The sequence below is a fragment of the Orcinus orca genome, chromosome 8 (genome assembly GCF_937001465.1).
Source record: "Orcinus orca chromosome 8, mOrcOrc1.1, whole genome shotgun sequence".
Classification (NCBI taxonomy): domain Eukaryota; kingdom Metazoa; phylum Chordata; class Mammalia; order Artiodactyla; family Delphinidae; genus Orcinus; species Orcinus orca.
In genome coordinates this window covers 10,177,546-10,205,484 of record NC_064566.1, presented here as the reverse complement: position 1 = coordinate 10,205,484, position 27,939 = coordinate 10,177,546, and the positions used below count along the sequence as shown (strand labels likewise).

The window sequence follows — 27,939 nt, the reverse complement described above, 5'->3', positions numbered from 1 at the left end:
GGCACAGCCAAGCCAGTCACACTGCCCGGGGCCTTGCCAGGCCTGTGTGCTCCCAGCCAGGTCCCTCCAGGCCCCCACGCATGACACAAGTCCACGGGGAGCCAACTCCACTTCCAGTTGACCCTCGAATCTCGGCGGGGGGCGGCCAAAGGTTGTGGTACAGGTGGAAGTAGGGAAGGGCCAAGGGCCAGGACCGCGCCTAATACCCAGGCCAGGCAGGACCCTGAGGCAGTGGAAACCCATAGGGAGGGGCAGGCCCAGGGGGATAGGGCGACTGAAGGGGGCCTGAGGGCTGGGGCTGCGTGGGGTACGGAGGTTTTCCTCCTGTTGAGAGGTAGGGGGGCTGTTGAGGATAACCAGGACCGGGAACCCGGCCCCCCGCCATGGGGTACCCAGGGCCGGAGGCACAAGTGGGGGCCACGGGATAGGCCGGCCGGGGCGGCGTGCTCCTCTGTGGGGACCAGGAGTAGCCCGCGGCAGCCCTGGGTCCTGGCTGGGCTGATGAGTACGGGGGACCCAAAGGCCCGCTGTAGGAAAAAGAGGGCTGGGACATCACAGGGAACGGGGCCGGCGGGAGCGCCCCTTGGGCGGTGGGGCCCACAGGCAAGCCTGGAGAGGGGCTGTAGGGCAATGGGTAGGGAGGGGCCTCCGGAGCCTGCTGATCTTCGGTGACTGGGGGCGTCGCCTGGGGGCCTGGGAGAGATGGGGGAGGCGGGCGGGGAGGAGGGGCATCCCCAGCCAGCTCCAGGGAGGCCGTGGGCTTCCTCATCACATCCTGGAGCTTCTCCACACGAACCCGGCGCAGATGGGACAGCATCCTCATGGAGGAGAAGTCCTCCAGAAACGTGTCCAAGGGCACCTCGCCCTCCAGGAACTTCTCAGCCATGGCCTGGAAGACATAAGCTCCAGTGGCAACAGGGGTCTGCCGGGATTGAGGCCACCTGAATACCCCCGGGTCAGAGGTCAGCTGCGGCCCTCCCACCCCAGCCAGGCTCAGGAGCTGCCTGTCTTCTCTGGCCCGCCCCCCGCTTTGGGAATTTCTCTCTATGGCCCTTCTCACTGCTGATATATTATACAAGCGTGTGTTTATTTATTCTGTCTCCCTCACCAGGACATCAGCCCCCAGAGGGCGGGGACCACCTGTCATGGCCACCGCCATCCCCACCCCGGCATCGTGCCAGGCTCACAGCAGCTGCTACACGGTGTGTCGACTGGCCACATGGACACTGGCCCCCTGGTCACTAGCACAGCCCAGCCCAGGGGCTGTGGGACCTGGGAGCATCCTCCACCCAGAGCACAGACAGGTGGAGAGAGCCAGTCTGCCCACAGAGAGTGAAGAGAGGCCCAGAGGGAAGCAGAGGAGAGAGACCCGGCAGCCCCAGGAGTGGGGAGGGGCTGGGGGCCTGGCTTCAGCCCTGGAGGGCTCCTACTGCACTGCCCTCCCACCCAGGCCTGCCAGCTGCCCCGCAGCTGTGCTGTCTGTCGCCCATTTCTGCTTCAGCCAGTGATGTTGGGATCCTGTTCTCTGCACCCAAAAGGGCCTCCACTGGGACTCCGGTGGAGGGGCCATGCACCGCTGCCGTGACTAAAGCCCTGGCCCCACGCCCTGCGGACACTGGTGCTCAGGACGAGGGCTCCTGCTGCAGGGGCAACTGTTCAAGGAAGAGGGGGTGTCAACGGCCAGCTCACCTCAGACTCTTCTTCAATCTTCATGCTTTCTACCTGCAGAAGGTCCAGCAAGGCCCCTAGCTGCAGTGCTGAAGAAAATTTCTCTGGAAGGAAGGGCAGAAAGGTTGACATTTCAAAAGTGCCTCTGGATTCCGTGGTGGCGGCCAAGGTTTCTGCAAGGCTCTCTGAGGGTCCTGTGTGCTGGGGGCCCAGCCAACGCCCTGGGGTCCACGGCAGAGCCACTTTCAGTCGGTTCCCTTCCTGAGCAGAGAGGAGCTCAGCTGAGCCCCTCCACGCCAGCCCAGGAAGCAAGAGACCTCAGGCTTTGGAGCCCACCCCCCCCCACCCCCCAATCCTGTTCTTCCTCTCAGGGAGTTACTTCATCTGCCTGAGCGTGAAGTCCCCCACCTTCAGGAACAGGACAGCCCCTCACCTTCACAGACAGCAGGTTGGGACACAGAGAGCCCGGACCAGCTCCACAAATCACCAGAGCGGGGCTGGCTGAGTGGCCAGCAGCAGCCCAGGACGCATGCTCTCTGGATTCAAATCCCAACTCCGCCTCTACGTAGCTGTGGAGCCCTGGCCACGTTCCTGCATCTCCCTGAGCCTCACTCCTCTCATCTGACATGAGAATGATGACAGTACCTACCCTTAGATGGCTGTTAAAGCTCTTAGCCAGGGCTGGGGACATGGTGACCCACCGTAACTGCCGGCCCCTTCCTGTCCTGGGGAGGGAGAGGGAATCTGTCCTGCCACGTGACTCCAGCAGCTCCCCCAGCCCCACCAGGAACGGGGACCCTGAGTGGACAGAGGCGCCCCAGTGCACACCCCCGGGGCCGGTCGCTCACCCAGCTTTGCCCTCTGCTCCTGGCACCGCTCCACCAGCTTCCGGAGCTCCTGGTACTTGTCCGAGAGGTTCGAGCGGCTGATCTCCAGGGGACCCTGGAACTCCAGGTTCTGCTCGGCCAGGCTCCGGTTGGTGGCCAGTGCCATTTCCCGCTCCAGCTGCAGGTCCTGGACCTACAGAGCAGGACACTTGACCGTGAGACCCGCCACACCACCACTCAGCTCGCAGGGGGCTGGACCTGGGGCTTCCGGGACCCGTCACTCACCATGGCGGGGCCGGGCAACACTCCGCCCCCAACTAGAGTCAGACGGACCCAGGTTCCAACTCTGAGCAAAGCACTCCAAACCAGACACCTCACCGAATCCTTAACCCCACAGCCTACGTGGTGGATGCATGCGAAGGGCCACAAGACGAGCGGGAGGAGACTCCCCCGTAGGCTGTGCAGAGCTCCAGGGAGGGGGGCGGAGAAAGTCAGAGCCTTCCTATGAGGGAAGGGACCAAGTCCCAACCACCTGCCCCCGGGATTCAGAGTCAAGAGACCTCCTCTGAGGTGCACTGATGTGGCCCAGACCTGACCACAGGCCAGACACGCAACGAAGCCCCCAAATAAAGTTAGTGTGAGGAGTGAGAACGCCAGGGCCAGCCCGTGACACCGACTCCAGAGGGACCTGTCCCTGCCTCCTCCACAGGTGTGTCCTACAGAGAAGCTGCTCAGATGAGCTAACACAGAGGCCCCCAAGAACCGCAGGGGAGTCCCCAGGACCACCTGAGGACTCCCACCAGCACAGGCGACCCGTGGCCCCCGAGGCTCTGATGCCAACCTTTGCACCTGGATGTGCCCCACTGAAAGCACGCCCCCAAGCTGAGCAGCACTCTCTCCTCGTCCAGGTCTTTGCTGTCACCAGCCGGTGAGGCGGCAGCCTCGGGAACCCTTCCCAGACCTGCTCTCACCTGAAGCCCTGTCCATTTGTCAGGGGGTCCTCCTTACTGACAGGAGGGCAGAGAGTCAGACCCACACCCCTGAGGGAACGGGGACGCCAGCAGCACCAGTGGCACCAGCACCCACAGCAGGGCTCAGGGCACAGCTTGGCAAGACCAGCTTCCACGCGGGAGCCACTGGGCAGCTTCTCCACCACGGTCGGCACATGGCGAGCCAAGCCTGACTGGCTCGTCCCCAGTCAGACGCAGGAAGGCCATGGGCGTCCTGGAGGAGGGGGCTTCCGGGGGCTGCCATCCTGCCGGTCCCCAGCCACAGGGCCTCGAGCGCTGCGCTCTGTGGTGGGCCTGGAGCCTGCTCACCCACTCCAGACTGGAAAGAGAGACGCCACGGCTACCAGAAGTCATGGGGCCTGGCCACGGCCTCTCAGGTCTGCCCTCACTCCTGGGCTGTCTGCCTTGCTGCCACCAATACCCTCTGGAACCACTGAGCGAGCACCCTGACTCAGGGACGCCCGCACTGCGGAGTTCCAGTCTCACTTTCATCAGCCAGGAGAGCTTTTCTTTTCTTATGTGTCTGACACAGAGCGGGGGGCCTGAAGCCCTCTGCTCAGCTGCCCCTTACGGGGCCCCAGATCCTCAGTGGACATGTCCTCTGTATATCTCCACTGCCTTTTCCCTGGATCTTAACCAGTAAATCTATGCCATGTCATCTTCCCCTAAACCTGGTCCTACCCGTTTCTGCCCCCTTTCCCCAGAGCCTCCCCCAAATCTTTCTCCATTAGGGGTTCACTAGGAAGCCCCTGATCGGTCAATAAGACAGTTCAAGCACCCCACCAGAAGACCCCGATATTCACACTCTTCCACATGGAGAGAGGTCCCCTACTCTTTTCTCTGAGCAAAGTCCACACTCCAAACTCAAAGAGCTCCCATCTCCCCTCACAATCCCATGGTGACTCAATTACCATCTTATAGCCCGTGCTAGGAACCTAGTCCAAGGGGTTTTGAAAGTCTAGGGAGCTTGCCCTCCTTCATCTTTCCCTTGTCATCAGCAAAAATGGAAACACATTCCAAAGGCCAACCAACGAGCTTGGCATTATTTGTGTCCGTGCCTCCCAAGCATCGGGGGCGGAGGCGGCAGCGTGCAGAGCCGCGGACAGGCTGGACCGTGGGCACGTCCAGCTCTGTGGCCACATCTGGTCACCCGACCTTTCCGACCTCGCAGGGGAGTCACGGGGTCAAGGCGCCGGAAAAGGCGGGGAGAGCCCTTTATAAAGTGTAAAGCTCTGCACGTTCAGAAGGGTTGTTTTATTCCCGTGAGGACCACGATTAGGAGCTGAGACGGTTTGGTGTCTGTTATGATAGGGAAGGGATTAAACAGGAGATGAGCCTAATCCCAGCCCCAGAACAGCTCCTCCTGCAGACGCAGGGCCAGGCCAGGCGGCTGGGGAAAGGCGGTTACAAAACGGTACCAGTGCTTTTAGAACCACCTCCAAATCCAGGCTGGAGCCACAGTGTGGGGGCTCCTGGGGCATGCGGGTCCCGGAAGGCACCAGGTGCCAGAGTTGGCGCGGGGGCCCTGGACTTCCTGGCACTGCGCCCCCAGAACTCCCAGAGGGCCCAGGAACTAGACTGAGACCCCAGGGGCTCCTCTGCCTGGCCAGGGTGAAGGCCACAGAACAGGCAGATAAACTTGGCCCAAACCCCCAACAAGCCAGTGTCCTTAAGAAGGGCCTCAGGGCTGGGACGAATTGGGACACTGGGACTGACATATACACACCACTATGTATAAAATAGATAACTAGGGGCTTTCCTGGTGGCGCAGTGGTTGAGAGTCCGCCTGCCGATGCAGGGGACACGGGTTCGTGCCCCGGTCCGGGAAGATCCCACATGCCGTGGAGCGGCTGGGCCCGTGAGCCATGGCCGCTGAGCCTGCGCGTCCAGAGCCTGTGCTCCGCAACGGGAGAGGCCACAATGGTGAGAGGCCCGCGTACCGCAAAAAAAAAAAGAAAAAAAAAAAAAGATAACTAATGAGAACCTACTGTATATCTCAGGGAATTCTACTCAATGCTTTGTGGTGACCTAAACGGGAAGGAAATCCAAAAAAGATGGGATATATGTCTATGTATAGCTGATTCACTTTGCTGTATAGCAGAAACTAACACAACATTGTAAAGCATTGTAAAAACTATACTCCAATAAAAATTAATAAAATTAAATTAAAAAAGAAGGGCCTCAGTCCCGTCTGCTATCCTTGGCCCCGTGACAGCCCTCCTCTACCTCAGGGAAGTCTTGGGCCAGCCGCTCGATGGCCGCCGGGTCATTCTGCATCTCCTCCAGCTCCTCCAGGGTCTTGTCTTTCAGGGTATCCATCTTTCCCTGGGAGCACAGAACGACACTGAAGTGAGGAAGGGACTGCTCAGGGGGAAGGGACCCCCAAGCCCATATTCATCGTCTGTCAAAGGACCAACTGGAGTTTCCCAACGATGCCTCCAGTCCACAGGGAGGACCAAGGAGGGTCAGAGTCCGGCCCCCCAACCACCCCCGTCCCCAGGGAGACTGAGAAGCTGCTCCTCCACCCAGACCATGAACAGCAGGCTACACGGAGGCACTGGGCGGTCAGAGGCAAAACTATGATTCCTGGCAGTGCCAGATGAAGCTCCCCAAGGAGCAGACAGGAGAGGCAGGAGGAGGGAGGCTGACAGCCAGGGACAGAGACTAAACTTGGCCCAAGGCCGCCTGTGAGCCCTGAGGCCAACACACACTCTGGGAGGTGTCCACTCCTGCCTGAACCCTAAATACACCCACCCTCCACATGGGGGCTTTGCTGGCTTTAACATCACAGGCTCAGAAGCCTCCCTGCCGGTTATGTTTAGCGTGCACCAACCACCTTGGGTTTCCCTCAAGCATTCTCTGCAACAGCCATCCACTCCACGTGCCACAAAAACAGACTGTCAGAACTTCCCTGTTGGCGCAGTGGTTAAGAATCCGCCTGCCAACGCAGGGGACACGGGTTCGAACCCTGGTCCGGGAAGATCCCACATGCCGCGGAGCAACTAAGCCCGCGCACCACAACTACTGAGCCTGCGCTCCTAGAGCCCGTGCTCCGCGACAAGAGAAGCCACGGCAATGAGAAGCCCGTGCACCACAACAAAGAGTAGCCCCCGCTCGCCACAACTAGAGAAAGGCCCGCGTGCAGCAATGAAGACCCAATGCAGCCAAAAATAAATAAATAAATTTATTTTTAAAAAACCAGACTGTCACATGCGTGCCCTTGTCAGAGAAGGACAAAAAAATCACCACCAAGTTGGCCCTACAGCCACCAGAAGGAAAAGAAATCGACCGACCTGAATGGGACGCCTGCTTTGACAGAAGACCTGGTTTCAGCGGTCCTCTCCCTGTCGCTCTGCCCAGAGGAACATCGATTGATGTCTGTGTGACACAGGGGTCACAAGCAGGCCCCAGCGAGAAGAGGAAGCACCAGGACTCACTTCCCTTCTACTGACAGGATCTTCTCCTTTCATGCTTTTATCTTTTCTAGATGTGTGTCTTATAGTCCTCATTTCTCATCACAGAGGCTCTGTCAATCTTCCGAAGATGCCAACACTACAGAAACCCAGAGCCCCCACCCCTGGCGCCAGGGCTCAGCGGGAGTGACGACTGGGCCGAGGGGCCACCGTGGAATCGAGGCCCAGGGTTATGACTGTGCAGCCAGAGGTGAGCTCCAGGCCTGCTTCCTCGTCTGGACTAGTAAGGGAAGGCATCTCCCAGGGCGGCAGAAAGATAAAGGAGAAACCAATAAACAGAGACCACACGACCCCATTTGTCAGGAAGGTCCGGGTTTACCCCTCATGTCCCGGTGTAGCTATAAAAGGTGCCCCTTTTCACGCTCAAAAGAGTCCCAGGACTTCCCTGGTGGTCCAGTGGTTAAGACTCCTCGCTTCCACTGCTGGGGGTGTGAGTTCAATCTCTGGTTGGGGTACAAAGATCCCACCTACTGCACGGCATGGCCAAAAAAAATAAAAAGTGTCCCGGTTTAGACAACAAATTCCATGGTCACCCTACTGATAAAGAGCTACCCAAACAGGGTCACCCCCACTTTCTTTTACCTACTGAGGGCTGAATGTCGCCCCCCAACCTCCAAGACAAGGAATGCCAAGCTTCGATGGGCACCTAAACCTGGGGGGACACTTGCTGAGAATGCAGGTGCCCCAGCCCCACCCTCAGAGCCCTGTGTCGTAGGCCAGAGTCGGGCCCAGAAATCCAGAAGCTCTCCCAGAGACGCCGATGCAGCTGATCCGGGGCCAGATTCTGAGAAAGACGACAGCTCGTTGCTTGTCGTGTGAAACAGAGGCCACTGGTTACTGAGCATCGCAGCGTGAGTTTTACACGCGCTGTCTCTCCTACTCCTGCGAGGGGGCAGCAACGTCCCACTGGCAGGTGGGGATCAGAAAGGTTACAAATGGCAGAGTCAAAATTCTGCACTCTGTCTACACCTCACTCTGCTGCTCCCAAAACCCTTGGGCTAAAGGTTGGGTCAGAGGCACGGCAGACTGCAGGGGCCTGGGGAAGGAGCAGAAATGGGGAGGCCCACCCTATTACACTGCAAACCCAGTGAGTCCACCACGAGTTGGACACGCAGGAGGAACGGAGAAACATTCTGAAGACCTGGAACATCAGGGGCCTGGACTCGATCAGACTCACCTCATCTGAGTCCTGGGCCCTGCCACTTGCCATTGTGGGGCCCTGCACGGTGGACCCACCCTGAGCCTCAGCCTCCTCATCTGTAAAATGGGTTCGTGCCACAGTCGACACAGGCAAAGCTCTGGCCAGCGTGAGGCCTGGCCTAGAACAATGCTGGCAAAAGGCTCCAACACCACAGAAGTCACTGATTTGTTACTGAGGCCTCCAACACAGCCCAAACTTGCTGGGCCTCAACGGCACCCATCCTGGCTCCACCCAGAGCGGGATCTGCCACAGAAGGGTGTCTGCTCCTTCCCACAGTCAGGGCTGAGCACAGAGACACCCCTGGACTGAGGATGGAAGCTCCACGGCGGGCAGCTGGCTGGCCGCACACAAACGGCACCGTCAGCAGTGCCATCTGCGAGGGCCCCGGGAGGTCCAGACGTGCCCACCACACACCCAGTGGGAGAGCCCCACATAGAGCCGCAGTTCCCCAGGACGGGCCCCAACTCTCCCCAACCATTTACCACATCCACGCTGGATGAGACCACCTTTAAGGCAGCGCAACCTCGAGAGCCAAAGGCACACCTTTTGGTCTCAGGACACCTGTCACTCCTAACATTACGGAGGACCCCAGAGAGTTTTCATTTCTGTGGATTTTAGCTATTGATATATGTATCGAAATTAAAAGTGAGAGATTTTTAAAACACAATATGAAAGCACACACACTAGCCGTCAGAAGGATGTCGTGTTGTGAACCCTCTGAAAACTCCCCTTGTACTCATTTGAGAAAGAGAGTAAAAAGGAAAATAACGTCTTAGGTTGTGGAAACTGTTCTGACCTCATAGGTGGCCAGACAGGGTCTCAGAGATACACCCCCAGGGGTCCCTGGAACACACTTTGAGAACCACTGGCCTAGATGTTAGGAGAATGGACTCTGGAGCCAGACTGCCTGGATTTGAAGCCTGGTTCTGCCACTTACTAGCTGTGTTATTTAATCTGTTTGTGCCTCAGTTTCTCTACCTGTAAAATGGCAGTACCTGGAACGCAGTGAGCACTATGTAGGTCTTTGCCATTACCAGGACCCTCAAACCCACGTTACACAGTGAGTCTCGCTATTATCCAACCTCACAGACGAGGCCCCGAGAGGTGCCCAAGGTCACCAGGCCAGGAATTGGCAGTGCCTTAACTAGTCCAGGAAGCTTCTCACCTTCCTTCCTTTCTTTCCAGTTTTATTGATATAATTGACACACGGCACTGTATGAGTTTAAGGTGTACAGCATAATGATTTGACTTACATACATCATGAAATGACCATCCATCACCTCCTACAGATATAAAATTTTAAAAAGAGGAAAAAAATTTGTGTGTGTGATGAGAACTCTTAGGATTTTCTCTCAACAACTTTCATATATAACATACAGTGCTAATTATACTTATGTTGCCTCTATTATAAATTACATTTTTATAAGTAAAAATCTATAAAATTGTTATAAATTATATTTATCATGATCTATTTATCATCCCTAGTACTTACTTATCTTACAATGGGAAGTCTGTGCTTTGTGTCTGCCTTCATTCAATTCCCCCTCCCCCACCCCCTGCCTCTAGTAACCACGAATCTCTTTTTCTATGAGTTTATTTGTATGTTTGTTTGTTTTTGAATATAACTGACCTACAACACTGTTAGTCCTATTACACAACATAGTAATTCATTTCCGTGCATTTCAAAAAGATCAACAGGGTAAGTGTAGTTACACTCAGTCACCATACAAAGATATTACTTAGTTATTGACTATATTTCCCACACTGTACATTTGATACTCGTTGACTCATTTATTTTGCAACTGCAAGTCTGTACCTCTTAGTCCCTCACCTATTTCTCTCCTCCCCGCAACACACCCCTGCCTCTGGTAACCACCTGTTTGTCCTCCGTATCTATGTCTCTGTTTCTGTTTTGCTATGCCTGTTCATTTGTTTTGTAGATTCCACACATAAGTGAAATCATACAGTACTTGTCTTTCTCTGCCTTATTTCACTCCGCATAATAATTTAACTAATTTAATTTTTAATGAAGTTTTCCTTTTTACTGAGCTACCTGTGTCCAGCTAGCTTAGCATCTGTCGTCCTCTTGCCCCTTCCTCTCTGAGGGCACTCAGGCGGGTGTAGCCTCATCTGACAGAGGAAAAGCAGAGACCCCGGAGAGGAAGGGATTTGTCAACGAGTCCCTGCGAGGCAGGATGAGAATCGGGGGCTCAATCCCCCTGTGCCATTTCTACCAAGTCTCCGCCAGGACCCCACATGCACTACCGTTCAGATGCCTACGGCCTGACATTGAGCGCCACCACGTGAGGCCACCACAGTGTCCAGACTGACCAGCAGAACGTGGGGGCTACGGTCTGGAGAGGACAGCCCAAGCTCTGCCCCCTGCACAGGGAGATCCACACGACGAGCACACCCGCCACGTCAGGCTTCGAGCAGACCAGGAGAGCCGCGCTGCACGCCGGCCGTGGCAGGGAGAGGCCGAGGCAGGGAGAGGCCGAGGGGGCCTACGCTGGGCCTCTCAGCCCAGAAGGCCCAGGGAGCTCATCTGACTGCACAGGAGGTGCTGACGTAGGACCCACCCTGCAGCCCCGAGGGGCCTGGCTTCCCAGACGGGCTTGCCTTCACAAGCCACTTCCCCCCCGCCCCCACAAAAGGGAAATGTTCTGATTAAAGTCACCAAAAAAAAATCTTCATAAAACTTTCAAGTATTTTACAACACACTGAATTGTTGTACTAATGGGGCTGACCAAAGGGTAGTACTGATGCCTCTATGTGTCCCGTGTGCACGTCCATCCCTCTTGAACTTGTAGTGCATGTGGGCGTCCGCAGGTGAGTCTGAGAAGACAAAGCCGCCCAGCCTTCCCCCTGGGCCTGAGAGTCCCAGGTCACACAAAGTCCCTGATGCTGCTGAAACCTGTGTGAGGCTGCTGCTTCCACAAGGACAGGAGCAGAGGCAAGGATGTAACTCATCAAAGTCTGGTACTAAGTCACTGTAGACATTTAGCAAGAAAGGAGACTTCCCTGTGTTCAATAAAGAATGGTGACCAATCAAGAAATAAATAAGCAAGGGAGCACCCCAGGCGATTCCAGGGTGTCCTGAAGTGTGTGACCCCCTGTACCCCTACACACGGCCCCCTGAGATGCCTTCCCCTCCAACCACCGGCCCGAATGATAACATTCCTCTGCCAGCCGAAGCCCCACACCTGGTTCTGTTTGATGGCTTTAAACTTCTCGTGGTGGGACTTCCCTGGTGGTCCAGTGGTTAAGAATCGGTCTTGCAATGCAGGGGATGACAGTTTGATCCCTGGTCCGGAAACTAAGATCCCACATGCTGCGGGGCAACTAAGCCCGTGCACCACAATGAAAGATCTCACAAGCCGCAACGAAGACCAGACACAGCCAAAAAATAAATAAATACATAAATATTTTTTTTTAAAAAAGAAAGAAAAGAAACAAACTGTTGCTTAGAAAAAAATAAACTCCTCGCGGCAAAAATCCCTGAAACATCTATCTACCTGGTGATCTGGACAATCATGTGTCTTTTAGACAGCAAGAACTCACCCCAAAAGGGCAAGGAATGAAACCCACAGCTCCCCTAATTAGACCACGATCTCCCTGGATCAGGCCCCCTGGCCAGGGAAGAGGATTCCATTCTGCTGGTATGCGCCAAAGCCTTGAACCTGGCATTCCTCACCCTTCGGGGATGACTATCTCTGCCATTCCCTGATTGGGAAAGAGCGCTACTCTCAAATACAGAAAGAAGAAAGACCATCTCAGCCCTGTGATCATAAAAAGCCTCTCTCCTGTGTCAATTCCCTTTCATTGCAGACTTCAAAGCAGGCCATGCATGTTTGAAATGCCTCAAGAACTTCAGGTATGAAATACCTTCATTTCATGCAGGTCATTAGAATGAACTCTCGAGGTCAGCCTGCATATTCCGAAGTCCTCGATACTACTGGAAGCGGACCTCTTTCCATATAGCGAGTTTTCAGGTGAAATGTACTCGGCCATAGTGGGCTGTGGGCTGTAGTGCTTTTCTTCTTATTCCACCTTTTCTGGTTTCTAACTCAACATCCCTCTCAATTCTACGATGCCCATTTCACAGTTGGTGAAATTAAGGTAGAGTGGCACGTAACTTGCCTATGGAGACAAGAGAGGGAACACCAGAGCTAGGAGCCCTGACCCGGCCACTGCTCCTTCCACCAGGCTCTGCCCACCCAGCCACCTCCACTCACACCGCTCCACGAGAGGCTGCTGGCATGTGGAAGAGCCACCCGTCCCCATTTCTTCTGGAATAGGTGTGCTCAGGATCCCGCACCCAAATGGGCCCCACTCAATTTTCCTTACTTGTCAAATGGGACCCTGATGGTCCCACAGCTCAAAGCCCTCTTTGCAAACTCTCCCATTAATTTATATAATCAGCCTAGTAAGTAAAGTGAACACAGGGCATAATCACCCCTACTTCAGCGATGAAATGAAAGCCAGAGAGAAACAGTAAGGGTATTGCCCAAGGTCCTATAAACAGCTGTATTGCCCAAGGTCGTACAAACTGCTGGGGTCGAACGACCGGAGGCCAGCGTCCCTTCCCATCTCCGGTATTTTGATTTCACAAACGACACAGGGGAGCGATGAGGGTAGAATTTAGTTATAAGGTCATCCAAGATGCAGAGATTACAAACCCGTGCAAGTCACGGATCGCCTGGGCCCTCCTCGGTGCCTGCCTCCCGGGTGGAGGTGGCTCACATCTGTGCCCGCTGACAACATCTCAGGCCCGAGCAGCGGGCAAGTTCCATCTTACAAGATTTATCTCAGCACTGTCCACCCCTGGACGTTACCGGTGCCTTTCTTTCAGAAGTTCACAGACATCACCTGATCCTGCGTCACCCAAGGATGAGGCCCGAGGCTGAGAGCAACCAGCACTTCTCATAATTTGAAAAACAGGTTGGGGGGCTGGGGGCGGTGAGAACAGGACAATATTCTGCCCAAGGCCCATAAAGGAGGTGCCCCCAAAGTCTGGGCATCTGTTGCCGTCAGTGTTCTGCTTCTGGATCATCCAAGGTGGCAGAAAAAATCCAAACCAGAGCTTCTAAAAGTGGCCACGACCACCAGGGATGCCACCAAGTATAGAGAATTGGGGGGTTACTGCAAAGCTATTTAGGGACGCAGAGTCCAGACACTTTTGTTTCTGGAGGCCTGACAAGTCCAACGACCTCAGCCCTGGGCACTCAGGCCCTGAGCTAGATCCCCTCCCAGTTACCACGGTGCCCAGGAGGATGATGGGTACTTCTCGGGTGGTACCCGAGGTCTGCCCCAGGGGAGAAGAGTTGAAGTGAGGAGAGGCAAGCCCCTTGAAGGCAAGGAGAATTCTCGTTCACCTTTGTATTTCCAGGGCCCGGCAGAGGCCGGCACACAGACAGCGCAGGGTAATGCTTGCAGAAAAACAGCCAGAGGCAGGGAGAGAACGAGGCAGTCAGCTGGTGGGCAAGACACAGGGACTTGAGGACGGGGCTGCTTCTACTGTTTCAGCCTTCATTCATTTCTTCCTGCTTCACTGAATAAACATTTAATGAGCAATTACTATATACCAAGAACAGGACAAGGCCCCAGATAAAGGGAGGAAGGATAAATAGGAGCAGAGGGATGGAAATAAATATTTACTGACTTCTGACTATGTGCCAGACACAGCCTTATGTAAAAACTGATGCTGGCTCTCTAGGAACGCAGTTTGGTTTCAAAAAATGGAACACTTCACAACAAATCATGGTGAATCCAGGTGAGAGCAGAGTGAGAAGTGGGAAGGGGGTCAGCTCGGAGGGCTGGGGGCGTGAGAAGCCCACAGGTCCTCATCGCTGGAGCCATTCGTGCTGGGACAGGAATCAGAAGGTCGGGGGCAGGTGACAGCCGGGCCGTCGTGGGAGCTACTGCAGATGCTCAAGGCCGGAGACGGGGTGAGGATGGCTGAGAAGGGGAGGCAGCTGCACGGCATGCACAGGTATAGCGACGACAGCTCTTTGCGGGGCGACACCACCCACTCTAAGGAGATGAGACCAGGACGAGGTGGGAAACGAGCAGGTGTTAATCTGCGTTCCCTCCACGAAGAAGAGAAAATGCATCACCATTTCCTAACAACCCCTGGGAAAAAAACTTGCTTTTCTTTTTTTTTTATTTATTAATTTTTACTGGCGTATAGTTGCTTTACAATGTTGTTAGTTTCTGCTGTACAGCAAAGCGAATCAGTTATACGTAGACACATATCCCCTCTTTTTGAGATTTCCTTCCCATTTCTTTTTCTTTTCCTTTCCTTCTTTCTTTCCTTCTTTCTCTTCTTCTTTCTTTTTTCCTTCCTTCCTTCCTACCTTTCTTTTGTCTCCTCTGCAGCTTTCACCTCCACAGAGGTCACAAACCCAGATGCCCACACAGGCCAGAGAGGCATGTCAGACACCGTGTCTCCTGAAAGCACGGGCTCCAGCCCAGCTCAGGCACCTCCTGCAGGTAGGAGGGGGCGTCCAGCATTGCCAGACCTGCCGGGTCTCCAAGGGAGGCTAGAAATCCACATCACTGCGACATCGCCCCACCTTTAAATTTCCGTAACCAATTCAAAGTTGTAACAAACACAGGGTGGGCTGTGGTTCCTCACCTGAAATCAACACCATATCCTCCATGAGAGACACATGCGGGGAGGAGAGATTCTACAGGAGCGGTGGGGGAAGGGGAGGGGGGAGGTGACAGACATTTCTCAGGTGTCCTGGAGCCCACCTTCTGTCACAGAGCACTGTGCGGGGCCTGACATAGCTAGAGCAGCGCCAGCCAGAACCAAGGAGGCAGCTTCCAGGTGCAGCCCCTGGGCCTTGGGAAGCCACACGCCGCTGGGAGGGGACGCGAAGTCTCCAGCCACCGGCCCCTGCTGCTTGCGTCTCTTGGCCTCGACTTCTTTCCACTACCCTATCTTGACGAAATCGAGCTCCACATACCTCGGACACGGCGAACACGATCTAGTGGAAGATAGTGAGGCCCAGAGGCGACTACACTACCCCTAGTGGATCCAGGCCAGAGCCGTGCCATTCCTCACCACTCCCCGAGGGGGAGGCTGCAGAATGTCCCGGTGGGGAGAGGATGCTGGCGAGCGCTCACCTCAGGACAGCCCCCCAGATCTGACCTCAACAGGTGGAAAAGACAGCAAGGTACTGACGGCTCTTGCTCAACAGGCATCTATCCCGGGACTGTTCAGCTCAACAACAAATAGTTTCAACTGATATCAGATCCTATGCAAGGATAAACTCAGAAAAAAAAAAAAAAAAAGAAAGTAAAGACTGAAAGCAAAACGCAGCATTTTCTAAGTGTGAGGGTGCTCAGATCAGAGTTAAGGTGTGCCAGTCCTAGAGATGCCTTGCAGCGCCCCTTGTCCCTTGCTTCTGCCTAAACAATTAGTGCCAGCTCTCTCCTGGCTGGGTGCAGAGTAGAAACGCACAGAATTTGAGGACTGACGCCCTGGGTTTGCGTTTTGGCTCCTCAGCTTTTTAGCTGTGTGACCTTGATCAAGTCCCTTAACTTCAGTTTCCTCATCGGGAAAATGGGCACCATGATGATAATCCCACCTTGGGGATCGCATGTGCCTGGGACGAGCAAACGGCCCTGAGAGAGCTTTGCAAGCTCCTGCGCCCTAAACAAGTATTAATTATTCTGCCTCCTGGGGGGGGGGGCAATCCGATGATTAGAGGCGACTCCTGACACCCCCGGGGCTCAATATTGAGTCGAGCAAAATGACCGCTACCTCTGAACCATGACACAGAACTGTGACTGAGCCAGGCGCTTCCATTTTCCTGACTCCACCAGGAGCTAAAGCACTGGCTCCAATTACTCCCTTCCTCTCAGTTACCAGCCAACCTTTCCTTGCCGGCTACTTCAAGCCTGAAATCACACTGCAAGGAGAGTTGCAAAGGCCTTTGGTTTCTTGTAAGTTTCCCACGTCTCCCTATGGTAGCATAAGAAGCTGTTACCATAGCAACCTGCACAGTTCAATCTGCACATGTTATAGGGAACTGGCCCCATCCCACCCCTCTTGTCAGAAACACCTGTGGTTGCCTCAGAAACCTTTCTAAGCCTGCTGCGTAATGAGGAAATACGTGTTGACCTGATCTATTTTTCTTTTCCCAGGATGATTCCAGCCACGCGATCAAGTAACCAGGCCTTCAGTCACCTAACTTCCCACAGGAGTTGATAAAAGCAAACCAACCATCATGCGCTTCTCACCTGGCCCAAAACACCGTCGAATTAACCTGCCCCAACAATCTGAAAAGTTGGTGTGTATGCTCCAGGAGGGAGACTTCTTTAGTTTTCATTCTTTCTAAGGAATTTCTGGGGTTGGGAGTCAGAGCTCCCTCCATAGCCCCCAATGCTGAACAGTTAAGACAGTGTGAAAAGCAGTGGAAAGAGTTCAGGGCTTGAGAGTCCAATATTCTGGATTCAAACCCCAGCTTGACCTTTTACTAGCTACATGACCTTGGGCAAGTTATTCAGCCTCCTAATTCTGCTTCTGATTGGTAGAATGGGACTATCTCTACCAACTTCATGGGCTGGTTATGAGGACTTAACAAGAAATAAACATGAAACCTTCTGGAGGTGCTAGGAAAACCACCAAGCAAGCGCTAGGTGGCATCAATTCATACATTCTCACACCTTTATAAAACTTATTGTTGTAAAATGCTGCCTGACAACCCTGCCAGGCACCCAGTTAGGCTCGTGGGGGAGGACTCTGAAAGAACAGGTCCCAGAGGGAAGCAGAGGGTGTGGCTTTCTGAAACGGGCTCCAGACCCATCTGAACAAAGGTCCACAAATATAAAGGGGGCCCACCTACAGGAGGGATGTACAATCTCTCAGGACAAGGTTTTTGGAAGGAAAGTATCATCTTTACATTGATATTTACATGAGCAAATCCTCCTTGCGTTCACTGAATAACTCCATCTGACACCTCTTTTCCCAGAGGCAGGCCCCCAAGTGAGAAGACCCAGGAATGATGAGCTGTATACTGGGCCAAGGGCAGGGGGCACTCCCATCAAACTAGACTTTTTTCTCCTCAAACTAGACTCCCCTCCCAACCTCCACTTCCATCAGCATCCTCCAGCTTCTCACTCTAACTTCCAACTCTCCAGGCTGTCTTCCTCACCTCTGATGTCCACCACCAGGTTTCATCTAGTCGTTGTTCCAATGTCTTTTAGGTGCCTCCATCCCGGCCCTTCCACAAACTCCAAGTGGGTCTCCCCACCTCTAATATGCCAGGCACCTCTGGAGTCATTTTTTTTAAAACACTGCTTCCACCTCCCTCCAACCTTCCCTGAAGCTAGCCACCTCTTCCCTCCTTCCCTCCCTCCCTCTTCTGCTTACCTCCCCCCACCCTGACCCTCCAGCTGGGAGCCATCCATACACAGCCTGCCATGCTGTCAGGACGTGCCGCCACCATCCTCTTTTCCCACTTGCCTGGTGTGCCCACTCCTGTTGTTTTCCGAAACTTTTTCAAACCCCCAGCGCACGGAACAGATCACAGAGACCATGCCCTGGGCGAAGGGGGAGGGGGAGAGCCCTACTCTCCCAGCTCAGTCTTCCCCTTGACCTCAAGGGGGCCCCCGAGGCACCTTGCCAGAAGGCAGCTGGAAAATCACTGCCCTAACCCCTCACCCCTGCTAATCCCAACACTCCCCGCCCCACACCCTGCCCAAGCCCCCCTCCTCCAGCAGTGATGCCTCACCAGCAGGGCAAAGGGGGAGGGAAGGAGGGCTCTGCGTAGTAAATGCTACGTGTACTCACAGAGCACAGGGCAGGACGAGTCTTTGGGAGACGAAGCAAGAAAGGGCAGAGGCAGCTTACTTAATCTCTCCATACGTCGGTCTCGTCAGTAACAGAGGACTTTTATAAGGATGAAATGAGTTAGTGCCCAGGAAGTCTAATGCCCGGCTCTCAGGCTGGGCTCAATAAAGGGTCATGATTCTCATCACCATGGCTAAGCTCACACACTCAGCCCATTCCTACCTCTGCAACTCAAGCCCCTCCCACGTGGACACTAAGGAGAGAAAACTTAAGATTCCTCCAGAGACCACATCAGTCAACAGAGCGACGGAACTCAGATGGCTGGATGTAACTCTGATCAATAGCATTCAGCTTCAATCAAGACGATGGCCAAGAAACAGGTCATCTAACAAGCAGCCTGTTCCTGAAACTTCCTGACAGTAAAGCACAACCCGGCCACTTAGAGAAGCGTCCTCGTTGTCTGGTCCCTGGCTCTGACTTGAGAAGAAAACCATCCTCAGCTTCTTCTCACTGAACTTCCATCTGTTTCTCCTCCATCCCAACTGTTGAGGTGACTCAGAAGGGATCTCACGCTGCAGCTGTCAGTCCTCCACCCCACCCCACACTTTCTAATCTGCAGATCAAGCTGACCACATAGGTTCAACCATCCTTAAGGAAGGATCAAGATTAAGGTCAAGCCAAAGACACACTCAGGACAAGTAACAGGAGTCTGTACGGGGTCACTCAAGCATGTCTGTTCAAAGTCCGAGATGATGAGACTATTTTCTCGCTGATCTGGGGCCATCCTAGGCTAGTATAAAGTGGGGCAGCTCTGGACCCTACCCCTGCCAGCGATGCCTGACCCTACGAACTTCTGGCTCCAGCAGAGGCAGGCAGGTGTGTTGGGGGCAACAGTGTAGCCACAGAAAAAGAGAAACCAGGCCTGAGCCTCCTCAGATCTACTCTGGACTCAGGCAGGAATCTATACAAAGGCTATCGTCAAACAGGCTAGAGGTGGCAATGCCGTACCAGCGGCCGCACTCAGCTCTGGACTCATTTCCATCCTGGTGCAGAACGTCCACCACAAGCCAGCCTCCCCAGCAGCTGCCTGCCTGGTTCTAGCAGACTCAGCCCTCTCCAGCCCTCTTCCACATCCCCCAGTAACCTCCAGAGAACGCAGTCAATCAGAGCTCTTGCACCCTGCTGAAAACTTTTTTGAAAAAACCCAGTGTTTGGGACTTCACTGGCGGTCCAGTGGTTAAGAATCCACCTTCCAATGCAGGGGACACGGGTCCAATTCCTGGTCGGGGAACTAAGATCCCACATGCCACTGGGCAACCAACCCCACGCACCGCAACTGAGCTCACATGCCTCAACTACAGAGCCTATGTGCTCTGGAGCCCACACACCACAACTAAAGAGGAGCCCGCGCGCCCCAACGAAGAGCCCATGCCGCAACGAAAGATCCCGCGTGCTGCAACTAAGACCTGGTGAAGCCAAAAAACAAAAACAAACAAACAAACAAAAACAAACCAGTGTTTAGGATCATGTTCAAAATCTTGTGCTCCTTGGCTTGGCCCACAAGGCCCTGCACCAGCAGACCCCGAGCCTCTCCTTCCAGCTAGACCTCCCTCCTCTCCCCCACAGGCTGCAGACTTCAACCTGACTCTCTGTTCTACCTATTCCCAGAACGAACAACATGCTTCCAATCACCTGACAAGTATTCCACATCTATAAAGATAAATACAAGGATCCTGCCCTCTGGGAGTTCCCAGCTCTGCTGCCCTGCCTTTGCTCTTACAATTCCCTCTGCCTAAAATTTCTTTCCTACACCTTCCCTAATTTGAAAATGCCTGCTGATCCTTCACCATCAGCTCTCTGGGAAGCATTCCTTGCTCCTTCTCCCAAAGACTTCGTCCTGCCCTCCCATTGTGCCCTGTAAGTACCACACAGCAATTACTACCTAGGAATCAGCATGTTCTCCAGCAAGACTGGGAGCTCCCCAAGGGCCCAGTGCACGTCTCACTCATGTCTGCATCCCAGCACCGAGGTCAATGCCTAGCACACACAAGGTGCTCAGCAAGTGCTGATTGCACAGGAACCTCCACTTTTTGGCAAACTTAGAGGAACAGGGACCAGATTTACTCTCCTGCCTCAAACAACTACAAACGAGAAAAGATAAATGAAACAACAGTTTTCAGACATTGGACATCTGGCAGCAGAGGATGGATTCCTGGGTGGGAGCGGGGGACGGGAGCAGGGAGCAAATGAGGTGAGCTCTACAATTGCCCCAACTTACTGTCTAGAGAGAGTTTTCAGGCCATGGCACAAAGAGGGGGTACCCAAGGCAGAGCCTGACAGTCTCCCCAAGTTGGGAAGAGAGAGTTGGGAATCTAGGGAGGCCAAGGTAGCCAGAGTTCACAGGGTCAAATACCAGAGAGGAGAGAGCTACACCGTGAACTCTGGAAATCTGCAGGGAGTCCCCCTCCAGTTTTCTTCTGAGTGTTTACAGTACTGGTCAGGATTAGAGGGAACAATCCTTGGGCCTCAAACTGAGCCAAGACTAATCTGTGTCCCCACTCACCAGAGTGGAAATACCTCCTAACTCACAGGACATCAGTAGAGCACTGAAAAGGGTAGTGCCTTGGTAGTGGGTAAAATTAACCCTGGTCGAAAGGCTGGTCTGGTCCCAGCTAACAAAGCTTAACAGTGAGGCATCAAAGGATCAAACTGTTTCCAAGTAACTTAACAGTGTCCCAAAACAATGCCAAGAATATTTATAAAAAGGCAAAAAAATATTCAGCACCCAACAGGGTAAAATTCGCAACATCTGACATCCAATCAAAAATTACCAGACATACGATGAAGCAAGAAAATATGATCCATAATGAGGAAAAAAATCAATCAGTAAAACAAACTCAAAAATACAGATAAGAAAATTAGCAGACAAGGACACTAAAATGGTTACTACAACCATATTCCATATATTCAAGATGCTAAAGAAGATTGAGAATGTTAAGTTGAGACATAGAAAATATAAAAAAGACCCAAATCAAACTTCTAGAAATGGAAACTACAAATGTCTGAGATAAAAAGTATACCAGATGGAAATAACCACAGATTAGACACTAAAGAAGAAAAGATCAGTGAACTTAAATACAGAGCAATAGAAACTACGCAAAACAAACCACAAATTAAAAAAAAAAAAAAAAGATGGGGGAAAAAATAAATTGAGAATCAGAGAGCTGTGGAGCAACTTTAAGCATCCTAAAATACATGTAACTGGAGTCCCCAAAGAAGAGAGAGAGAAGAGAAGAGAGAAAATACCTGACAAATTACTAGCTGAAAAGTTTTCAAATTTGATGAAAGTTTTAAACCCACAGATCCAAAAACTCAATTAACCCAAGCACAAGAAATATGAAAACTACACCAGGGCACATCATAATTAAATTGTTTAAAACCAGTAATAAAAGAAAAGTAGCCATAAGGAAAAAAGACACATAAGAATAGAAGAAAAAAAAAATAAGAACAACAGCAGATTACTCATAGAACAATGTAAGACAGAAGACACTGGAACCACATCTTAGAATGCTGAAAGAAAAATAACTTAGAATTCTATATTCAGGAAAAATATCTTTCAAAAACAAAGACAAAATAAAGACTTTCTCAGACATCCAAAAGCTAAAAGAATTCATTACCAACAGACCAGCAGAATAAGAAATGTTTTTTAAAAGTCCTCAATTCAGAAGGAATGTAAAACGAAGTGGAAATCTGGATCTACAGAGAGGAATAAAGAGCACTGGAAATGATAAACTGTAATATATATTAATAAGTAAATATAAAAGAGCTTTTCCTTTCTTTTTAATCTCTTTACAAAATAATTCACTGTTTAAAGCAAAAACAGTAATAATGTATTGCAGGATTTATAACACACATAGAAGTGAAACGTGTGACAACAACAGCATAAAGGCCAGGAGGGAGGAAATGAGAGTATACTATTGTTAGTGTAAAGTGCTGTACAAGATCACTTGATGATAGACTGTGACAGGTTAAAGATGCATACTATGTGGGAGGGAGATGCAAGAGGGAAGAAATATGGGGATATATGTATACATATAGCAGATTCACTTTGTTATACAGCAGAAACTAACACACCATTGTAAAGCAATTATACTCCAATAAAGACATTAAAAGAAAAAGAATTCCTCTCCTGCCTGAAGTGATCAAGAATAGCGGCCGATACTATATAACAAATAGATAATTTTAATTAAAAATGCTTTATTGCTAAAAAAATGCTAACCATCATCTGAGCTTTCAGTGAGTCATAATCTTTTGCAGTAGTAACATCAAAAATCACTGACCACAGATCACCATGACAAATATAATAAAAATGGAAAACTTTGAAATATTGCGAGAACTACCGAAATGTGACACAGAGACATGAAGTGAGTGAGCAAATGCTGTTGGAAAAGTGGTGCCAACAGATTTGTTTGATGTGGGATTGCCACAGACCTCTAATTTATTAAAAAAAAAAAAAAAAACACAGTATCTGCAAAGCGCAATAAAGTGAAGCGCAATAAAGTGAAGGAAAAAAAAGATGTGCACTACAAATCTTAAAGCAACCACTCTTTTTCTTTTTCTTTTCTTTTTATTTATTTATTTTTTTGGCTGCACCACACATCTTGCCAGATCTTAGTTCCCCGTCCAGGGATTGAACCCGAGTCACAGCAGTGAAAGTGCCGAGTCCTAACCACTGGACCGCCAGGGAATTCCCAAGCAACCACTTAAAAAAAAAACAAACAGTTACAGCTAATAAACTAACAAAGGAAATAAAATGGAATCATAAAAACAGCTCAGTCCCAGGGAGGTCAGGAAAAAAGGGACATGGGAAGAAAGAACATGGAACAGATTGAAAACAAGCAGCAAGATGATGAAGTTAAACCCAGCTAGAGTCGTTAACCCTTCAGATGCAAACCTGGGTAGGAGACGTAACCTGGGCCCCGGATGCAAGCAGATCCCCCATACACTGCGCTCTAGAGCAGAGATGGAGCCCACCAGGGCCCAGCACCCAGCATCCCATGTGTCTCAGATTCAAGGCCTGCCCCTCAGGCACTGCACCCCACCGAGGAACCTCTGACAGGATGTCTACCCAACAAGTAGACTCAGAGCACATCTAGGACTCAGAGCACAGCTGTCAGAGGGAATTGCAAAGGAAACAGCCCAAGTGACACGCTCATGTTAAATTAAAACATATTACCTGGAGCAAGACGGTGGAGTAGAAGGACCTTGAGAGTTAAACCCAACTACACTAATAATCACATTAAATGTAAATGGTCTAAACATCCCAATTAAAAGGCAGAATTTTTAAGACTGGATTTCACAAAATGCAAAACTCATCTATATGCTGCCTACAAGAAACCCACTTTAAAAATAAAGACACAAATAGTCCAAAAGTAAATAGATGTAAAGAGATATACCGCACTAATTTTTTTAAATCCCTATCAATTTAATTGTGGTAAAACATACATAAAATTTACCATTTTAAACATTTTAAGTGTACAGTTTTGTGACATTAAATACTTTCACACTGTTGTACATTAATCACCACCATCTACCTCCAGAACTTTTTCATTATCCCAGACTGAAACTTTGTACCCATTGAACATTAACTTCCATTCCTCCCTCCCCCCAGCCTTGGGCAACCATCGCTCTTCCTGTCTCCATAAATTTAACTACTCTAGGAACCTTATATAAGAGGCATCATGCAATATTTATGCTTTTGTGACTGACTTGTTTCACTTAGCATTATTTCTTCAAGTTTCATCCATGTTGTCAAAAATTTCCTTCCTTTTTAAAGCTGAATAATATTCTATTGTATGCATGTATCACATTTTGTTTATCCATTCATCTGTCAGTGGACCCTTGGGTTGCTTCTACCTTTTGGTTATTGTGAATAATGCTGCCAGAAACATTGGTGTACAAATATATGTTTGAGTCTCTGCTTATACTTCTTTAGGGTATATACCCAGAACTGGAATTGCTAGATCATACGGTAATTCTATCTTTAATTTTTTGAGGAATTGCCATACTGTTTTCCACAGCAGCTGCACACTTTACATTCCCACCAGTAATATAAATAAGGGTTCCAATTTCTCCACATCTTTGCCAATACCTCTGGTGTTTTTTGGGTTTTTTTAACAAGAGTTATTCTAATGGCTGTGAAGTGGTATTTCATTGTCATTTTGGCTCACATTTCCCTAATGACTAGTGATGTTGAGTATCTTCATGTGCTTCCTGGCCATCTGTATACCTTCTTTGGAGAAATGTCTATTCAAGTCCTTTGCCCACTTTAATCAGGTTGTTTGTATTTTCACTGTTGTAGGAATTCTTCAAATATTCTGGATATCAATCCATTAGCACTAAATTTTTTTTAAGTTGGATTGGCTATATTAAAACAAGACAAAGTAGATTTCAGAGCAAAGAACACTATCAGGGATTAAAAGGGTCATTTCATGATAAAGGAGGCCAATTCATCAAAAGAACATAACACCCCAAAATGTTTATGTATGGAACAGTAAATTAAAACGGTTCAAAGCATACAAAGTACATCCTCTGTTTACAAAGAAATTAAATTAGAAATCAGTGTTCACTGGACAGAGGAAGAATAAAGTAACAGCATAATGCTGACTTTGCCTCTTTCACTACTTCTAATTCTGCCCAGGAGGGAGCAGATAAATTAGCAGTACTTAACATGTCTTCAAGGCTAGGCATAACTGACCTGGGTTATCCGTTTGACTTCCATGGTTCAGTGTCCCCTCTCCTCCCCTGTCTGGCCCATCCTAAGCCCCAGGGACTCCACTTGTCAGCCCCAGCTAAATCACAATAAACAAAGCTGTTTGGTATTTGCTCAAGCCTTTGACATAAACCAGTGAAGGGGAGAGAAATGCAGTGGAGGAAACACCTGCTAAATAAACATGCCTTTAAAGCTCCCAAAAGCTCACAGACCTTTGCCTTTACAGAGATCTCTCTGTCAAGGGGCAACTATCCAGGAATGAACTGGAACCTTCTGAAAACTCCAGACTCTGAGGAGAAACTAAAAGAATTTCCGAACAGAGATCCAATCGGATTAAAACAAGGTCTTTGCTGATCTGATTAGGTCAGTCTGGAAAAACCCTACTAGGACTGGCCAACAGTGTTCAAGAGATGATTCATACAGCTAGCTACCCCAATGCCCTTTTAACGGCAGATTAGCAAATTACACAGCAATAAGCAAAAAAATAACAAGAAGCCTTAGAAATAATTTCACTTCCAAGCTCAGCAAATCTACAAACTCCTTAAGGCAGTGCTTCCCAAACTTGCCTTACAGTAAGAATCACCCAGTGCAAGTGTTAAAAATACAAACTCTTGGGCTTCCCTGGTGGCGCAATGGTTGGGAGTCCGCCTGCCGATGCAGGGGACGCGGGTTCGTGCCCCGGTCCGGGAGGATCTCACGTGCCGCGGAGCAGCTGGGCCCGTGGGCCATGGCCGCTGGGCCTGTGCGTCCGGAGCCTGTGCTCCGCGGCGGGAGAGGCCACAGTGGTGAGAGGCCCGCGTACCGGAAAAAAAAAAAAAAAAAACACAAACTCCTGGGTCTCTCTCCAGAATCTAAGCAAGAATATCCAGAGGTGAGGCTCTGTATCTCTAACAAGCATCACAGATGATTCTTAACATCCAGCAAATACATTAGCTTGGAAATAAGACTGATGGGTTAAAAATCCCAACTTGGCCATTTACTGGCTGTAGCACCCTACCTAACATCTCTACTATCCACTTACTTCATCTGCAAAATGGGCTCATCACCTACCTTGAGTGTTCCCAGAATCCAGTATGTTCACAAAGCCCCCAGAACACTGCCAATAGCACATGGCAGCCAAGCAAGAAATCAGAGCTTTTGCTACCTTAAAAACAAACAAACAAACAACAACAACAAAACACAGCCATCAGAAGCTGCCCAGATGAAATCTACAAAGAAAAATTTCTACCTAACAGAAACTACAAAGGCACCAAGCCAGATTTCTCAGATAATCTAGGAAAAAAGCTTTTCTGGACATTATGACTGCCAAGAACTCTCACTTCAGGGTCCAGTATTTCACTCCAAGTCCTCACTCCCATCCAGAACCAGAGTTCAGGCCTGTCCAGGGTCGCAGCTTTGGACAAAAGTCTTTCCTTTCCAAATCCCTTGGTCACCACCACTTCCAGCTCTAGGGCTGCCAGTCACAGCCTGACAGTCAGGTGGCAGCATCTTGGGTACAGCAGTAGGAAATGGGACTCCTGGGTAAGAGGCAGGGAGCCAATGAAGAGGGTGGAAAAGGCCTGAGTCAGCAACAGTACTACTGGGATGTTGCTGAAGTGAAGGGAAGTGAGTTTTTGAAGTTTCCAGAGCTAAGAGTGGACATTCCCAAGGGTGAGTGAGCCCAGACATTGTGTGTAACACACACACACACACACACACACACACACACCCCACTGCTCTCTAAATTCAGGAGGAACCAGGCACACACTGGAGATTCACAAACACCAATGACCTTTGTACCCAGCAGGCCCATAAACAGGGAGTGGTCAGTGATGCTGGGCAGCCCAAGTCCGGGTCCGGAATAAAGGATGAGAACAGAATCTAGGCTGAAAAGCCACAACCTCACTGCCCCGGAGAAGGGGCATAGCCCTGAGAGTTAAAAGACCAGAGCGCCCCTCAGACCCCGTTCTGCCGCTGGACTCCCTCTGGCAAGTCAAACCCCATTCTTAGGCTTCTTTTCCCCGCCTATACAATGGGCAAACTGGCTCTAACGTCACCAAATGTGTGACCGGCAGGACGCTCAAGTAGGGGGTGGAGGGTGAAAGGTGGCGGTGAGGGGGTGGGGTGCTGGAGGCGCGACCTGCGCAGGGAGCTCGAGCGATGCCTCCCTCCTTCCCGCCCTCCCACTGCGAGGTGCAGGGGCGCCGGCCCTCCGCTGGAGTCACGCGCCCCTCGCGCCCAATCACCAGCCTCTGCCAAGGTGAGGCGGGCAGGCGGAGGCGCGCCGGGAGCAACTGCCAGCGCCGCCCCCATCCCCGTCCTTGCCCCTCCCCGGGCCCCTCTCACCTACCCCTGCCGCCGCAGTCGCCGCCACAGCCGTCGCGGGTTAAATCGGAGCCGGAGCCCACACTTCCGGGGTCCACGAGGCCCGCCCCCTCCCGCCGGATGTGACCCCCCCTCCAACGTCCGGGCGCTGGGAGCTGGGGCCCACGCCACTCGTCCCGCAGCACGTTGTGCGCGCCGGGGGCCTCTGATTCACCCCGACACCGTCCTCCCGTCCCCGCCACACACACTCTAGCTGCCACCCGGGACCACACCCACGGGAAGGCCCACGAGATCCCTCTAGCGCATGGTGGAGCCCGCCCCCGCAGGCCATTGCCCCGCCCCCAGAAGGGACACCGCCCATTGGGCGGAACCCAAGCCGTCCTGTGCGAGTGCGCCTGCGCAAGCGTCTGCTGATCCTCTGGAAGGCGGGAGCGGGTCACCTTTCTTAACAGAGCTCGGCCTTGTGGGGGTCTGCTCAAAGTGACCCAAAGGAGACCCGAAAGGAAACAAATGGAATCTCAGCACCGAGGGACTCCCTACATGGTCTGAGCTCAGACTGCGGAACCCCCACGCCGGGACTGGAGTGATTACAATCCTAAGTGTCCCCTGGCAAACAGCAGTGGCTGTCAGTCTGGAACTGACTGGCGGGCTCCTCAAAACAACACTTGAGTAGCTTCCCGAAAAGTAAGCCGTTTCCCGAGGCCCTAGGTTACATTTAGTCCATTCTGTATGGGTAGTGCCTTAAAAATAACAGATGGCCTTAAACATCCTCACTTGCGCAGAATCATGAGGGTGGCGCCTTGAAGCAAGGCCCTGATGCTAGCGCTCTCTTCTCTAGGCAGTTTGTACTGGACAACCAGGCCTGGAGATGAAGCCCATTCC

The 27,939-nt window shown here is 51.5% G+C and overlaps 1 protein-coding gene across 4 annotated transcripts; it reads right to left on the bottom strand.

The window, feature by feature from the left end:
* On the bottom strand, positions 1–27,358 carry VPS37C (VPS37C subunit of ESCRT-I). 4 transcript variants are annotated; one of them, XM_033413859.2, is made up of 6 exons: positions 27,083–27,358; positions 25,804–25,897; positions 5,732–5,830; positions 2,517–2,688; positions 1,690–1,772; positions 1–922 (listed from the first exon to the last, which is right to left on the bottom strand). In XM_033413859.2, the coding sequence occupies exons 3-6, from the start codon at positions 5,822–5,824 to the stop codon at positions 200–202; spliced, it is 1,071 nt and encodes a 356-aa protein (XP_033269750.1). In that variant the 5' UTR covers positions 5,825–5,830; positions 25,804–25,897; positions 27,083–27,358; the 3' UTR covers positions 1–199. The 4 variants fall into 4 exon arrangements, with proteins under 4 accessions (XP_033269750.1, XP_033269742.1, XP_004264223.1 ...); XM_033413851.2 differs by lacking the exon at positions 25,804–25,897; XM_004264175.4 differs by lacking the exon at positions 25,804–25,897 and having other exon boundaries at positions 1–889; positions 27,083–27,353.
* Between the last annotated feature and the right edge of the window lie 581 nt (positions 27,359–27,939).